Raw genomic sequence first — 17903 nt, 5'->3', positions numbered from 1 at the left:
TGAGAAGATGCTCTACCTTTGAGCCATGGCCCTACCCCTAAAAGAGAGAGATGTCTGTCTTGCTTATTTTTGCTTTTCATGGAAAGCCCTTAATAAAGGGTACGATCCAGCTAGTCACTGGTATCTCTGGGATAGGTTCAATAATGCCTACCTGTCCTATGAAATTCAGTAGGACTTAAAATGTCTTACCTCGGCTGGATCAAGTCCAATTAATGTAACTTGACAGCTTTTTGACACACTTTAAAGCAGTTATGCTTATTGTATGTTTTTTTCCTGCTCCAACTGCATTGGATTCTTATATGTGATTCAACATTTTAAAAATGTGACTTCACCTAGTTCCTAAAAGATGTTAGGAAAGATGCCAGGAGGCTCTGGATAGGGATGGAGGAAGGGAGTTCCATGACCATACCATAGAAAATGCCCTTTTCTCCAATAATAATCTCCCTAAGTTTTGAGGACCCTGACTTGGATAGCCCAGGCAAACCCGATTTTGTCAGATATTGGAAGCTAAGCAGGGTTGGCCTTGGTTAGTAATTGGATGGGACACCTCCTAAGACGACCAGGGTTGCAGAGCCAGTGAATGGCCAACCACCTCTGTCAGTCTTGTGCCTTGAAAACCCCAGCAGAGGTTTCCATAAGTCACCTATCACTTGACAACACTCTCTACCACCACGATGTTTAGAAGGCAAAGACAACCGCAGATGGGTCTTGGCTAGATCTACAATATCCTCTGAGATCTGGCAGTGTCAGTAGTTTTCCTCTTCTTTCACTCCTGACCCTGCTGGTGTTGAAGCTACCTCTACAGCAAAAGACCCAAGTCCAACATCCCCATCTATGAAGTGAACGGGCATCCACTTGTTTTATACACAGTGGTATATAGGTCTTAGTTTGTGGATACAGAAGCTGCTGATTGCTTGTATAGTGGACTAGTTTTATAGCAGCCATGGATACACTTTTATTGGGCCATATCCTGCAAGAAGCAACCACAATGGTGTCACTATCTTCTATAAATGCAGTCAGAGCCCCTGTAAATAAAGAGAAATCACTGACACTGAAAGAGATTGCTGGTCTCATTACCAGTCGCCACACGCAGCCCAGTCCCTGGAATTGCAACCAGCAGCTGGAAGACAGGCAATTCTTTCTTCCCGACATTGGTGTTGACACTCTCGCAAAGCTTTCCCCCACCTCTAGCAAACTGCATCGTCACTACATTTCCCCCACCCAATTTCCATTATCCATTTGTTGGATAAAGGAACAGCCTGTTGTTTTATTGGCTTCCTGTGACTGTGCTAATGGTTCTCTCTTCCGGCAAGTCCATGCAATATGGTCTCTTGTAGTGTGCCATTAGGCACCATGCAAGGCACCCAGAAGTGAGGTTCTAAAGCAAAGGCTAGAAGTGGAGGACTTTGGAGAACTTCCATCTGACTGCTACAGAGACTACTCTTGGGGGGGGGGCTGTAAATATTCCAGCTCCTACTGGTGGCTCTTGCTTTAAAAAAAAATCTCATTACAATTACACATCTCTTGGCTCATTGAGATGGCAACCTGAAAAGATAGATGGAGCTGGAAAGTGGTAGAGTGAATCTACTGGGTAAGCAGTGGGAGGGAATTCATACATATGTTTTGTAGGCTTTAAAAATGGCAGAGAAAGCAAGAAGATAAACAGCATTGAATGAGGAAATATTTCCCATCCACTAAGGATTAAATTCCAGGGAATTTGAATGGAATCAGAACTGGAACTGTTCAGTTCTTGGACTGCTTAATACCAACTCAAGCATGTCATGGGTTTTTAATTCCATGTCCTATCTTTCCTCTTTGGAGGAGTTCCCAAATCGGTTTGCAATATCAGTAAGAAGAGTAATGGAGGAGCTCCAAACAGTTACATTAGTTCTAAGTAGCCCAGTGGGATGGTTGATTTTTCCCTTCTTTGAAAGGAAGGCATGCCACAGTATAAAGTGCTTTTGAAAATCCACCCAGTTTCCAAAGCAGCCCTTCTACGGAGTGGAGGGTTTGTTGCTTGTGACACACAAGCCCGAAATTCCTTTAGACAGATAGAACCCAATGCAAAGTTCATGGGATCTCAGCTAATATTAAAAGCAACTCCCAACAATAACAATGGAGACAAAAGGTAATACTAGCAGCAGAAAAAGAGATCAAAAGAATAACATGCAAACAATCCAATAAACTCCAACACCTCATAACAATCTCCCGACGCCTACATTTGCTCACCCAAATGAAATTAACCTTCTTAGATGTCTCCTTAGGAGCAAAACTGCATATTGCATGCATATGTGTGTATGACAACTCCAACAGCTGTTTTTTCAAGGGGAAAAGTACATTCCTGCAGCATCAATTTTCAGTGCGTGGTGGAATAGTTTGAGACGTTTCAGCTTTTTTCTGCCTGCAGTTTTTTGCAGCAATTTCTGAAACCTGGTGGGGGAAGAGGGAAGCAGCTGAAAGGATTGCAATGGGGAAATGGCTGGTAAGAAGACCTTTGAGCTGCCCACCCTTGCTGAAACATCATTCTATCCTGAAACTTCTTTTCTCTTGGCAAGGTAGCTGTAGGAGTTTTCATGCAAGTATATCCATGTACTTTGGCTTTTAGGGAGGGTTTCCACCTAAAATGATCTGCTGATATTGTATCTGGGATGTGGAATGGTATAGAGTAACCCAATCTCATCAGATCTCAGAAGCTAAGCTGAGTTAGTACTTGTATGGGGACCATCAAGGAAGACTCTGCAGATGAAGGCACTGACAAAGCACTTCCGCTTCTCTCTTGCCTTGAAAGCCCCTTGTTGGGATTGTCATGTTGGTTGAGACTTTGCCGCACATATGTACATAATATCATGTACCGAGTCCTTAGTAAGGAAGATCCACAGAAGAAAAAGCACACATAATGCACCAGCAGTATCTTCATAGATGAAACCAAAGAACTTCTGTAATTATGGCTTGACCCTGCCTACAAATACAATTGAGATAGGAACAGTTTCATCAACAGTAATTAGACACTGTCTTCCGAACAAGACCATTATTTCCATCTTGAGCTCTTGTCTCTGACAAAGAAACTCACTTCAAAACTGAGATATAACATTCTTAGCCACTTGAACAATGAAACAATCAAGTTAAGAACAATGAGAAGACTAGAGATCTCCATCTTTTGAGTCATCATAAAAGTCCTGTATTGGATCAGCTATAGCCCCTCAGTTTGCAATCCAAAGCACGTTTACATGCAAATAATTCTCAGAAAAGTCAGTGGGATTTACTTTGATAAAAACACAAATAACTAGATCCAGAGGAGTTAGCTGTGTTAGTCTGTGGTAGCAAAATCAAAAAGAGTCCAGTAGCACCTTTAAGACTAACCAATTTTATTGTAGCATAAGCTTTCGAGAATCAAGTTGAACTTGATTCTCGAAAGCTTATGCTACAATAAAATTGGTTAGTCTTAAAGGTGCTACTGGACTCTTTTACAAATAACTAGGACTGCTAGGTCTCCTGGTATGGATGGGGGATCTCCCGCTTCCACCCCCCCACGCACACACCAACTCACCTGGCCAGGGGGGGAAATCAGGGCTTTCCTGGAACAGCAACTTAACTCCCAGGAGTGATATCATTGTGCAGGTCCTGGGAGTGCATCCATGCTTTACACTGGGCTGATCTGGGCCCCAAATGGGCCGAACTGGCCCTATGTGGGGTCTAAATCAGTCTGGTGTGAACATGGGAGCGCTCCCATGGCCTTCATGATGACATCACTCCCAGAAGTGATGTTATCATAGCACACCGGGAGCATGTGTGCAAGACGGAACAATAAGGTAAGTGCCAAGTCCCACCAGGGGGGAAAGGAGCCCTGACAACCCTACATATAATATTAAGCTCTGAGAACAGTGGCTGAATCCACACATACCTGCATAGCGCTAAACTGTCGGAATGCCAGCATCTTCCTGGCGCGATTTCTGACATCATCGTGCCACGAGAGCGGCATCGTGGTGCAATGATATCAGAAATCGTGCTAGGAAGATGCTGGCACTCCAACAGTTTAGCGCTATGCCGGTACACGTGGATTCAGCCAGTATCTCTCTGTCTTGAAATAACTCCAGCATTTCCATTCTGCCCTTTACTTGTTCTGCCAATATTTGCCCAACCAAGGGCCTCATCCGGCTGTTGTTGCTTTCACACTGGAGTTGCAGAACCAATTCTGCTCACACAATGAACGATGCATGCCTCATCATGCAAAACAAAACCATGATGCATTTGATTTTCTTCAAGTACAGGTTACAGTCATCGATAAAAATCTTCCCTGACCAACTTATCATCAGAGGAATGGCTTATTTGTAGGCCATATGAATCTATTTGTCCCTGGGACTCACATGGTAAACATTTCGGGTATAGCCAAACAACAAATGTGTTATCAGCTTCATACCAGTTGAATAGTATCCTTCATAGAATTATAGATTATTGGGGGGGGGTGCTGAAAATCCACTATTAATGCTCCCCCACCGTAGAACTGCAGTTCTTCACAGTTCACAATGAGGTAATGTGTTGGACAGGGATCTGGGTGATCCTGGTTCATATATCCATTCTGCCATGAAGCTCCCAAAGGTGCTGCACGGATAAAATGGAGGAGAGAGAAACTTGTAGACCACCTTGATCTTGGAGGAAGCGTGGGATATAAATGCTCTCTATAGATCATTTCTCTCCAAAGAAAAAGGAACTGTTCAACTAGGGCTGTTTCCACACGTCTTACCTTTTGCCGGCACATCGCAGAAGACAGCGTCTTCATGCACGAAATCGCGCCAGGAAGATGCTGTTATCATACAAAATCACGTGAGAAGACGCTGTCTTCCGCAATAACAGCGTCTTCCTGGCACGATTTCACGCGCGAAGACGCTGTCTTCTGCGATGTGCCGGGAAAAGGTAAGACGTGTGGAAACGACCTAGTTTGAGTCTGTTGCATGTGCGTGCCCTTTGTGGTGACAAGGGTGAGCTTGCTTTGACTGCACAAGATTGGTTGTACTTTACAAGTACCACTTCCCCAGACTGTATAACTTATGGAAATATAACTAATGTTAGTAGAAATTATCTTTTTTTTCACTTTGCCCAGTTTTTTCTTGAACTCCAACAAGCCATTTCAATCAATCTTTTTAGGAATTTGGAGTCTGTTTCTAATCAAGACCACTTATGTGAAAAGAGAAATTCAGAGAGAGGAGAGGGAGGAAGAGAGTCTACAAAATTTCAGACTTTCACTCTACAGATGCTCAGAGGAATTTCCTCCCAAGCCTTCCTATTTGGCTGCTAGAGTAAGCTGTAGTGTGTAACATAAAAAAAAACCCTGTAAGAGCTAGGCGAGGGCGGAAAGGTCTCCCTTTCCATTCATGGAAACCCTGTTACCTGCTGCAGCTCAACAGGGTGGCAGAGGAAAAATGTGGGGGGAATGGAATTCAGTGTTACACTGCCTGTGACATCATTTCCACTGCGAATCAGAAGTGTCCACATGGTGTTCTAGGATTCACAGAGTTTGGGATGACTCCTAGAGTGTCATAACAACACAATTCCATCGCTTCCCATTCATAATGGAAGTGATGTGGCGGCAGTGTCATGACATCAGTCAGGTATGTCCCTGCCCTCAGGAATCTCCCTCCAAGTACCAGTGCTGCGCTGACAACCTAGCAAGGGATGAAGTTACAAAACTGTGTACATAGGAATAACAGAAAACTTACAAGGAGAAATGAAAGAATAATTCTTCTTTTGAAAGAGAAAAAGAGTAAAAGACGTCTATGGCTATATCTAAAAAGAGTGAATTTCAAAAGAAGGCATTCCACATCCCAAGAACAACTTATTTTAAAAAACAAACATACTGCATTTATACAGCGTTTTCAATGTTCAAAGCACTTTGCGTATGTTATCTTGCAACTGATGTAAAATCCCTATAAGATGACCCAGTTTTATTATTCCCATACGGCAGCTGGCAAACTGAGACAGAAAGGTTTTCCTAAGGCCACTTAGTAAGTTTGTGGGAGAGACATGAATTCCACTGTGGACCTCCCAGATTACAGCCATTATGGCTCACATCCACACTATCCTGCGTCTTATCTGTGCCCAGGGCAATACTGAAATTATTCCACTCAAATGCAAAATATTATCATTTTCCTCATATGCTAATCGTATCAATTTGTCGTGCTCTATAGATATAGAGCACAACATAGGGAAGGTGGCATGGTATAGCTCGATCTTGTCAGATCTCTGAAGCTAAGCAGGGTCAGTACTTGGATGGGAGACCACCAAGGAAGCCTCTACAGAGGAAGGCATTGGCAAACCACCTCTGCCTCTCACTTGCCTTCGCAGCCCCTTGCTGAAGTCTCCATAAATCAGTTGTGACTTGCTGGCACATATAGACACATAGATATACAAAACTCAACCACAGATTCCAGAAACCATAGAACTGGGGGAGAGGAAAGTTTCTATCTACAGCTAGCTTTCCTGGAGTTAACAATCCTTGATAAACGTTTCAGAACTAGTGTTTGTTTACATATCTTTTTTTGTGGGGGGACTCAAAGGCTGAAGGAGTTGAAAGAGAATGAACAACCCCCAACAAGTTCGAAGGTTCTGCGTCCACCACTGTTTCATTGGAGGGTAAAGGATCACGTAAAAACTAGGAGTATTGCCACTAGCAAGCAGGAGTCAAAGTTCCATGACAACACCAGTAAACAACACTGGATGTTAACCACCAAGGGGCAAGATAAGACCCTAAACTGTTCTGAGCTTTGTCTAAAATAACATGAAGCTGCTTTTTATATGAACATATGAAGCTACCTTACAACATGACAAACAGCTAGCCCACCTCTCTCCATATTGTCTACTCTGACAGCAGCTCTCCTAGGTCTCAGGCAGAGAAAGATCTTTCTCAACGCCTACTTTCTCAGATCATTTAACCAGATATTCCAGGGACTGAAACTGGGATCTTCAGTATGCAAAGCACATTGTTTTTGTGTCAACAACAGTGGTTTGGTCTCTTGAGATAACAATTCTGCAGTGATGATCTTGGAATCTTAATTATGTACATAAGTTCTGAATAATTTTTTGAAGACTTTAGAGAAAGTGTGCAAACCACACTGAAACTTCTTTTGTGTCTGTGCCTACTCCTTGGAGTTTTTATCCAAGCAGTAACCTCTGGAATCTGTTGAAATGTAGGCCAACTCTGGTGGAAGATCTAAGTCTAGGTTTTATCAGCTCTGCCTAAAGCACGGACATTGTCTTTCTTCACTAGCTCTGGACCCTGAGTGATTGATAGGCAGAGGACCCTCAGAGCCTAGCTTGACTAACATCCTACAACAACATTTTTGGAGCACAACAGAGATATGCAGAGCCACCACAAGAACATTTTGTAGTCTTTCTGCAATGCTTTTGGCTTCCTCCAATATTCCTCAGATAATTTCACCTGAGCAGCAAGCTCCAAATTTCCTTTAAAAATTTCACTTCAACAGACATTCAGTGACAACTCTAGAATGAATGTGAAAGCCACAGACTACCAATATGAGTTTGATATTTGGTGTCCATTCAAGCAATAGGTAAATCTTAAGCTAAATTTATCCAACTGGTTACAACAACCAGTGAACTATAATTCTGGAAAGCAACATCCATCTCATTATTGGAGCTGCTGCTATATTGTGCTTTACTAACATAAATCAGGACAGCTGTGACTATGAGAATAAGGTTTGAATTAAGCGAAAGTATGCTTTCATAACACCCTGCAATTCTATTCATTTCCCTGTACAGATATCTCCCTTTTGCTTTTTTAAATGTACATTCCAATCTTTATTTAGGTTTTGAATGTTATAAAGTGATTGGGGTGAATTGCATCCATGATCATGGGAAAAAAACTACTTTTGACACACACTCATTACATGCCTACTAAATTCTGAAACCAAGTAGATAAAAGGACTCACGGTAATTAAATATAATCAATGGTCACACTGCATTTAAAAACAAACAGTGGTGGATGAAAAGTCAAGGGGGCTAAAGGCCTCTTCATATTAAAATGTTAAGTGCACACCTAATTTTTTGAAGTGCACCTCTGTACATGACATGACAAACAGGAGTTTGAAAACACATGCATCATAAAGATTTCAGAGAACAGCATAGGCTGCAGCTTCCTTGCTGAGTGTGCACTTAATGGTAAACCCAGATTTGCTGCTGTTCAAATGTGTGAAATAGTCTTTTAATAGACTTTACAAACTTTGAGCCACATACCACTGGAACTAAAAAAAAAAATCATTGGATGGAATACCAGGGAAGCCAGAGATTGGTAAACTCTGCCATGAATAAGATGAAAATTCTAACTTGAATATGCATAACCATAAATTAATTAATCCAAAGTAATTATATAATTAGGTTTGCACTTGCTATCATTTCTTCCCATTTCAGCCCCAACTAGAGGTGGGCACGAACCAAAATATGAACCAAAGTTTGTCACGAACTGGGCCATTTTTTGGTTCATGAACTGGTCGTTCGTCGGGGGGCATTTCTGACAAATCACAACGAACCGTGACAGTTTTTAGGTTGGTTCATTTGGTTCGTTTTTCGGTTCATCGCTGCAGACAGCCTGGCACTGATCAATCAGTATCCTAGGCAACGCGAGGGGATGGGCTTTCTGCAGACCTTCTGCTGCCCTGGAAGTGACATATTCACGAACCAAATGAACCGGTTCACAAACTGGGCAATTTCATGCCAGTTCATGGTTTGTGAACCATGATGGACCACGAACTGCTATGAACCACCGTTTTCCTGATTAATGCCCATCTCTAGTCCCACCATAATCTATGCATATGTTCTTAAAGACTGGAGAAAAAGTCCATCTTTTAACCACCCTTCTTTTGAGTGTGTTGAGGGAATCAGGGAAAGGAATAATCAATGCAGATTTAAATGGATTTGACTCATTATTCTATTTTTCACGTATGACATTCAAAGGGGAGAAACCACCCAGTTTTTCAATATCGTCAAGTCTTTTCAAAATTTTAGATATCGATGTCCAAATTTGACTTCAAAACCCAGCTTTCAGATTCCAAAACTGACATCCCATTTTGACATCTGCGTGCTGCTGATTAAATATGGTTAAATATAAAATGGACAAAATGTCATTATAAGCCCTCTATTAGATACTGTCAAACATTGCACAACCTTCAGCTGTCCATTGCCTATAAACAACACCAAATCTGTAGCAAATATCCAGAGAGTAATTGCACCCCAGAAGAAACCAGAAAGAATAGTCACAGTCAAAATAGTCAGATGAGAACTTTTAGGCAAGTTCATTTTGATCTCTCCCCAGATATCTGATCATGCTGAGATCACAGCAATGGGGCAGAGAATTTGGACTGGGGCTTCCAAAGCTCTCTCAGTTCCAGTTCTTTGCCAGTCCCGTGCATATTTACTCAGCAATATAATATACACCATTACTCCCAGGTAACTTTTGTATGACCACAGCCCCGTTGTGGATTTTACAACAGGTAAAATTTCTCCTTCTGATATTCAACACTTCTGAAATTCAGCTCCCCCTTCTTTTGGCCCTGTGTTACACTGGCAGTCTGAATGCTGCTTGATACCTTCAGGCGGATTGGGCTGGTGCGCTACCCCCTTCCTGATCCCCTGGGTTAACTAATCAAGCCCTTGCTGAATTTCAAATCTAGTGCTGAATAGCAACACGGCATGGGCTTAGTCAGGGAATGCGTGCCAAACAGCACGGATAATGAAGTGACCAAATAATGAACCTCAAGAATAATGAAGTGTTCAAATCATGACCTGCCCGAGACTGAACCAGCATGTAATGAACGAGCACGTACCAAGCATATGCTCCAGCTAATTCTGGAAAGGAGGCTTTCGGAAGCCAAACAATGATTTGCCTTTGAACCCACACTCGCAAACACAGGGCTTCAGGCAAATGCAAACAAGTGCGAGGCAGGCTACCTGTATTGTGCATAGAACCGGGAAACTTCGTGATCTCTCCCCTGCAGTTATACAAGGCAAGGCCAAAATCTTCAGGTGCATGGGAAATTTCTGAAAGAATGCTCTGCCTGCAAGTCTGCTCTTGATGGCTGGGTAGGACAGGCATTGTGAGAAAGCCAGGAGGGATGGGAACAGGCTAGATTTCCAAAAACTATGGCCTTTCACCTGGGAAAAAGACCTTGCCCCTCCAGTATTCCTTACAGAATGGTAAAACACAACAAGGCTGGTAGAGAAGGAGCCTTCAATGGTATTGCAACATCATCGGCCAACAGCCAAATCTCCTTCCTCCACCAACTGTGTCCAAAATTCCTCGTTCTACTTCATGATAGCTAAGCAGAGCTGAAGATAGCAAACAATAGGAGACTCCAAGCTTCCTCCTGGGCCTCAGGATTGAGAAGAGATTTTATTTATTCACCTGTTTCTTCTTCTTCTTTTTTCTACCTTCAGACTCAGGTCCCAGGAGGCTGCAAGATTTGGTGCTTAGACTCAGCTGTCCTAACTTAGCTAGCCAGCCCAATCATAATTTCTTATGAGCTTCACCCCAAGACCAATAAATGGGGCAGCACAAGTCATCTAACATTCTCAGAGCATACAGATCCTGAGAGAATAGGGAAATGCTACCAGCTGTGATCTTTGCCAGGCGTCTTCCTTGCCTTTGATAAATTGAGGAGTGACTGATAATGAATTAACTTTAGCTTCCATTCTCTCTTTCACACCGTCTCCATTGATAAACACTTTTCAATCATAATAACATCTTGGCTTTGGGTAGCTGCGGGGGGTTGTTTCAGCGGTATATTTTGTGTTTCCTCATAAATCTTGCTTTTGAAAAAGCTGTCTCACATCCCAGAATAATCAGGTGCAGTGTTATAAATCTAAATCAAACTCAACAACAAACAAACAAATACTTCTTAATGAAGATTTTCCCTGTACACTTCTGTCTAGTATGGGAGAGGGCAGAAGAGATCTGAGAGAAAAAAAAGTGGGGTTATTAGCAATAGGAGTTTGGAAATCAGTTGCAAATAGGTGTTTAATCTTGAAGACAAGTTGGTACAACTTTAAGGTGTAGATGTTACTAATATGAAGATTAGTGATTTGTTCCACCAAAATCAGTGCAGCAACAGGCTATTTAGCTTTTGGGGGTGGGGTAGAAGTCAATTGAGCTATGTGTTTGTACCATCTTGTATTTGCATATGTGACTTGTTCTCAGCACTCAAATTTCTTTCCAATTTACCCTTGTACTCTGGATGGAATTAGATACTATGCTAGCTATAGGACTAATGCTGGAAACTACAGCCAAATGTTAAAGTTCTACTTCTCTCTAACATTTAGATTCAGTTTCCCCTCTTGTGACATCACCAGATGGAGCATTTCTGCACTCCATGCCATTGCCTGTGCTGGCAAGGAAATAACGCATGAAAATCTGCCTAACGTAAAGAAAGAGAAAAGGCTACACTTACAGTTGCCATTTTCAGCAAAAGCACTCAATCCCAGGCTGCCATTTCCAGGGCCAGACCTGATTTCAACATCACATCTCATTCCACCCTAAGAAGCTGACATGAGCTAACCCAATCACAGTTCTTCGTCGGAATGAACACTCTTATCAGGCACACCTGCTTTCTTGAAAGACATTTTGTTCATTTCAAACCCAAGGGAGTAAAGAAGAAACTCCACAATTTTCCAGCGAGGACGGCGGCCTTACCAAGAACAGTCAGTCTGGCTGGTCGGGAACGGATGGCTGCCTGAATGGCCTGGCACTCATACACAGCATCGTCTTGGAGATCTGCTCTCAATATCTTCAAGTGATGCTCCCCAGATAAATGATCCCCCACAACCAAATAGCGCGGGTAACCTGCAGGATAACAAATACAAACAAAGCTATAATCATACACTCAGCAGAGGTATATAAATTGATAAATCAGTCCTTCATCAGGGCAGGAAAGTTTGGGATGGGAATATATAAATAGCTTGACAAGACCACAAAAAAAGCACCGATATATTTATCCTTCCCTTAGGCCATAACGAAGATTGTTTGGCCTTAGTGTCTCAATGTTAGGCTTGGTCTACCTGAAAAGCAGACCACATGGCAAAATGGACTGTACATGTTTTAGGCTGCCACCCTCCAGGTAATGACTGGAGATCCCCTGGAATTACAGCTGATCTCTAGAGAACAGAGAACAGTTCCCCTGGAGAAAATGGCTGCTTTGGAGGGTGGACTGTATGGCATTATAGTGCACTGAAGTCCCTCCCCTCCTCAAACCCCACCCTCTCCAGGCTCTACCTCCCCCCCCCCCCCCAATCTCCAGGAATTTCCCAACCTGGAGCTGGCAACCTTACGGAGTTTGCACCAAAGGTTAAGGTCAATCCCATGGTTAAATGCTGCCCATTGAAGAGAAGAGGATTCCTAACACAGAAAATTGTTTTATCAGGGACAAGCCTTATTTATAACCCTTCTTCCTGGCATTTATGTTGTGGATAGGAAGTACTTTTAAACTTTAAGATGAATGAAAAGGACTACAGCTCATGGTGCACGTGTTCATCCCACTCTTTCTTCTAGCAAACAAGTTTTAATATTTGCCCCAAGTGACACCATACAGAACATCCGCTTAGGATGTAAAGAGGGGGAACCCAGGAACAGCCCCAAGGGCCTGGGCTGGCCCCTGAGAGTAACTAAGGGGTAGGCAAGAATTATGACTGCCTGCACTAGCTTTCTCAGGAGTAAAGTCTCCCTCTGAAGTAAAGAGCCACTCAAGATGAGTCCAACAGCTGGGAAGGGAATGTGGCAGGGAGGAAGTACATAAAAGGCCAGAGCAGGAAAAAGTGGAGGAGGAAGAAACAGGGGGATGGTAAAGGTAGCAAGCCTGGGAGCCGGGCAGTTGGCGCAGCGAGGCCTTTCTTGGGACAAGGATTAGGGCTTTCAGGTCTTCTGTATTGGTGGGAGAACTCCTGCGGGCAGCCTTCTTCCCTGAATGTTGCTCAGTGGGCTGATGGGGGGTGGGGGAGAGGAGGAATAGGGGGGAACCGCTGGCTGTGCAGCGATGTAATTTCTGCCCTGACCTGGAAATGATGTTATGACATTCCCTCCTCCTCTTTCCCTCTTCTTGGTCCTCAAACAGCAGAAATGCCACCAGAGATGTTTTTTAAATTAAAAAATGACTATTTTATTAATTTTAGAGGAGAAAGGTCAGGTGAAATCAGGGGTTGAACATTTCTGAGGTAACATCAGTACATGCAGAGACTTTAGTCGTTAAGCTCTTCACAGATACTTACATTCTCAAGTTTAGAGGCTTTTGTTCCCATGTTTTGCCCAAACACTCTAGTACATTTTCTTTTAGTATTCTCTTTTGGGTTTAAGAAGGCTAGTACCCACTTTCTAGTGCCCCCAACCCCTTTGCTTCAAACACCAGTGCTTTCCTTCAGTGTTTAACTGAATCTTAAAATCTCCACAGGCAGTTTCCGACCAGGGATCTTTCAACTCTCCAGAGCTACCTCTCTGTTTGACTGGGTAGGGAAAGTCTCCTCTCCTTACTTCCCAAATGTCCTCATCAACTTTTTCTTAGTTCTTCTGTTTGGAGGCGGGCAGCTGCTGCTCTCTCCCAGGGTGCCTTGCATCTGGGGGGCTGCCTGCCCACCCCCCGGGGAGCTGCTCTGGAGACAGCCACCACGTCGGCAAAGCTCCACCTGCAGCGGCAGCAGAGGGATCTGCTGCTGCTGCTGCTGCTGCTCTGACATGCCCTCGCTCCAGTTTTCCTCTGGGAGCTCAGGGGCAGGGCTGGACACAGGGTGCCCTGCGAGAGAGCAGCAGCTGCCTGTCCCTGAATGGTCTTTGGGGGCCCTCACGTTTGGCAGGCTTGTGCTTGGAAGAATGATTTGCGATGGCTGCTGCTGGCTTCCTCCAGGTCTTCAGCCAGCAATGGGAGCCTGAAGCTGGCAGGTGGCAAGCAGCGGCAGACAGAGCTTCTGAGGCTGCCACTGCTGCCACCACAGCTGCTACTCCACCATTCGTTCTCACAGATTGGGGAAGGACTTTCTGACTACACTTCCCATATAAACTTGTGCAGACCCACCATGTGTACTGTGTCTCTTGTAGTTTAGCTCTCAGTGTAAGGGCAATGCTCAAGCATTTGCCCCAAACTCTATGGTTAAACTATAAAGTTTGGAGCAAATGCTAGAGTGTTGCCCCTATGCAATGATGTCCTGTCCAGGTGATACTAGAAGTGATTTTGCCATGTTGCTGGTTACGTCACACAACATTGCCAGGAGCACCACCCTCCCCGACTCAGCGCTGTAAGTCTCTTGTCTACAAGGAAGGCATCGTTCCTGGCCAGAAGTATTGCAAACTAGATCCCAGTGATTTTGAACGTAGGCATGGCCAGAAAACCAGCAGGAAACAAGGGGAACAGGGATGTGGAGATGCTGTCTGCAACAGTGTAATGTCACTTTCAGGAAGGAACCTGGAAGTGATGTCATGTTTATCTAGGAACGGCCAGCAATGACAGATATGACATCACATTTGCCTAGGCAGTGTGGGGAACCCTAAAGGACAGCCATTTCTTCCCTGCTGTAGTGCTCCGATGTGGTGCAATGCTGGCTGCAAAAACAGTGCCCCTGAAGTGCATCTGGCATAGAGGGCATGCAGATTTGCCTGTGCCATTCTCAATTATTTGGTGCCCCAAGCAGCTGCTGTATGGGTCACTTGGGAACGGACCAGCCCTGGAAGGGGGTGTTATTCCTTAAAGGTCTGCAGAACACCTCATATGCAATATGCTTCAGATGCAGAGAGCTATGCATTCCTGATCCAACCTCACATCTTGACAGATGTTTACCTTTATGCGGGTAATTATTATGCCTGTTATCGACACCGAAAATATGCATGCATCCTAGAGAGGGACATGATTAAACACCTAGTTTGCTGGGTCTTAGCGGGGTACTGAGAGCGGATGTGACCATCCCCACCTTCGTCTCCCCAGATACCCAAACTGCCGTAGGGGGAGAGTCTGCAGCCACAGATCCCTCCTGCAAGCTTTCCCAGGCCTGTTGATTAATGAGTGGTGAAGCAGAGGCAGCTTGGCGCACTCTTTGTATTTTTTCTTTTGCTTTTTTGGTTGCTGTTTTTCAAGCTATCAACAGCAGGATTTGCTCTCATGAACCACAAGAAATACAAATGAAGGGTTTGTTTGTATTTAGCTAATTAGATGACTAGCTGAGCTGGAATCGCGCAAGCAGGCTTGCTAAAGCAGGCTCAGCAAAGCTAATTGCCGAAGTTGCTCTGAACAATACGTCAGCCATGCTTGAGCTTGTTACTCATTTGCAAGTTGCTCTAGCAAAGACTGATTTTTCTGTGGAGATATATCGTGCAGATCTTTACAACCAATGGCATTTAATAGGAAAGGGGTCACAGGTTGGAAAATGTGAGTGTGCAAGGACAGCGGGAGGACCAGTTTGCCACATAAGCAGCTGTGCTGCCTCTTGTGTCCACTGTGTCAGATCCATCTAAGGAGGGTTTAGGATATTTGGGAATTCATAGAGGGAGTCTGGGGAGGATGGGCTTGGGGAAGGGGAAAGTCCTCAGCAGGGTATAATGCCATAGAATCCAGCCTCCAAAGCAGTCATTTTCTCCAGGGGAACCGATCACTGTTCTCTGGAGATCAGCTGTAATTCCAAGAGATCTCCAGGCTCCACATGGAGGTTGGCAGCCATAGATTCCTCTGCATCCCATTTTGATTCCTGCCTGTGGATGGGATGCACACATTACTAGGGTTGCCAACTTACGTACTACGGTGGGCCATCTCCCGCTGCCGCCTCCCCGTTCCTGCTGCTGAACAAATGAGCAGCAGGGGGGAAATTGGGGGAAAGAAAATGTCACTTCTGGCTAAAACCCCAAAGTGTTGTTACTGATGCTGTAGGACTTTGCTGATCTCTACGTTTTTACCATATGACTTCACCTCTTGTCCTGACCCCCAAATCTCCCAGGAGTTGCAGGCATTACAGAGTATTCTGCCTGGGTTTGGGGACTCCACCTGGTGTCCTGTGTCACAGTTAGACTCAAGAGTTTTAGCAGGACAGAACAATGGCAGAAAGAAAGAAAGAAAGAAAGAAAGAAAGAAAGAAAGAAAGAAAGAAAGAAAGAAAGAAAGAAAGAAAGAAAGAAAGAAAGAAAGAAAGAAAGAAAGAAAGAAAGAAAGAAAGAAAGAAAGAAAGAAAGAAAGAAAGAAAAAGAAAAGACCAATTCCATCTCCATCTACTATTTTGGCATAATTTATTAGAACAAAGTTTAGGTTGTTCAAAGCTCTGAGGATACAGTCAGCATATGATATCTATCTCTGACGCCTCTATCACCCCCCTGGGTACAGTAAGAGAATAGCTCGCATCATTGCTCTGAGACACGGAGCAGTATTCCCATTTTAGAGTAGGCTCCCGAGGCTCAGAGACTGCGTGGACCAGAATTTTTATAACTAGTGTATATCCGGAGGCTGAAAGTCTGAGTCCCACAATGAGCCAAGTGGTCTGGTGTTTACTTCTAAAGTACAAACATATAAAAGCGCTGCACTTGGCAAGGTGTATGAGTGCAGTTGGGGCTTGCTAGGCTGCTTCTCTGTCTCACCATGCTGCAAAGCAATTTGGACTCAACTCCAACAGGGTCATAGGGTTGCCAGGTCCCCCCTGGCAAAAGAGGGGAGGAGGCAGGAACTCACCAGAGGGGGCAGGCAACCATCCTCCCCGAGTGATGATGTCACATCCAGAAATGAAATTATCACTGGGGGAGAGTGACTGCACACCCCCTTTGGTTGGATCAGTGGGCAGCACTTGGAATTCCCAGAAGATTGCCCACCATAAGCAGGCACCTGGGAACCCTAGAGCAGGTCCTATAAAACAAATAAATATATTGCATTACAAGTTTCAGTAGAGCAGAACTGGTGATGAGAGGACCCTTTCCAGTTCATAAAGGCTGTTGGGTTTAAACTCACTCTGGAAATTATTCAGGGAAACTCAATGGTCTCCAAATGTTCAGGCCCCAAATAGGTTCCAATGCAAGCATGTGGAGAAGCATCCAAGGCCACAGAAACAACAAATATCGTTTCCACTAGCAACAAAGCCCATTGTCAATGGGCTCTAGAAAGGGGAGGGAGGGCAGAAGGGCATTCCCTCCTCCTCTGTCACTGATCCCAGCTGGATGAAGGCAGGGAGGTGGGCATGGCCCCCTCCTCTGCATCTGATCCTGGCTGAGTGAGGGAAGGCAGGCATTGCCACCTGCTCTGCACCTGATCCCAGCCGGGTGAATGGGAGGCGGTGGGCATTGCCTCCTGCTCCGTACCTGATCATGGCCAGGTGAAGGGACAGGCCTTGTTGCCTGCTCAGCACCTGATCCCGGCTGGGAGAAGCAGGGGTGGGCATTGCCACCTGCTCCACTCCTAATCCTGGCTGGGTGAAGAAGGGATGGGCATTGCCTCCTACTCTGTGCCTGATTCCGGCAGGGTGAAGTGTGTGTGGGGGTTTAAGCCGCCCACTCCATGCCTGATTCAGGCAGGTTGGGGCGTTTATTGCCTCCTGCTCTGAGCCTCATCCCAGCCAGGTGAACGGGGTGGGCATTGCCTCCTGCTCCACTCCAGATCCCAGCTGTGTGAAGAAGAGATGGGCATTGCCTCCTACTCTATGCCTGATTCCAGTACTGTGAAGCGGGGGGGGGGGGCAGGGTTAAGCCGCCCACTGCACGCCTGATTCTGGCAGGTTGAACAGGGCGGGGCATGCATTGCCTCCCGCTCCGAGCCTGATCCCAGCCAGGTGACGAGGGCGGACATTGCCACCGGCTCCACTCCAGATCCTTGCTGGGTGAAATTGGGGGCGGCATTACCTCCTGTTCTCCGCCTGATACAGCTTGGGTGAAGGGGGGCGGGCATTGCCTCACGCTCCGC

At 44.9% G+C, this 17903-nt stretch overlaps 1 protein-coding gene across 1 annotated transcript in view; it reads right to left on the bottom strand.

The window, feature by feature from the left end:
* Positions 1-17903, bottom strand: part of KIRREL3 (kirre like nephrin family adhesion molecule 3) — a 415785-nt gene that overhangs the window by 326381 nt on the left and 71501 nt on the right. The window contains exon 4 of the mRNA XM_054998021.1: positions 11693-11842. Coding sequence (XP_054853996.1) covers positions 11693-11842 — 150 coding nt within the window. The remainder of the gene's footprint in view (positions 1-11692; positions 11843-17903) is intronic.

Source organism: Eublepharis macularius, chromosome 14 (assembly GCF_028583425.1).
Source record: "Eublepharis macularius isolate TG4126 chromosome 14, MPM_Emac_v1.0, whole genome shotgun sequence".
Classification (NCBI taxonomy): Eukaryota; Metazoa; Chordata; class Lepidosauria; order Squamata; family Eublepharidae; genus Eublepharis; species Eublepharis macularius.
Note: the sequence above shows the minus strand (reverse complement) of the source record. Positions and strands in the feature narration are given on the sequence as shown.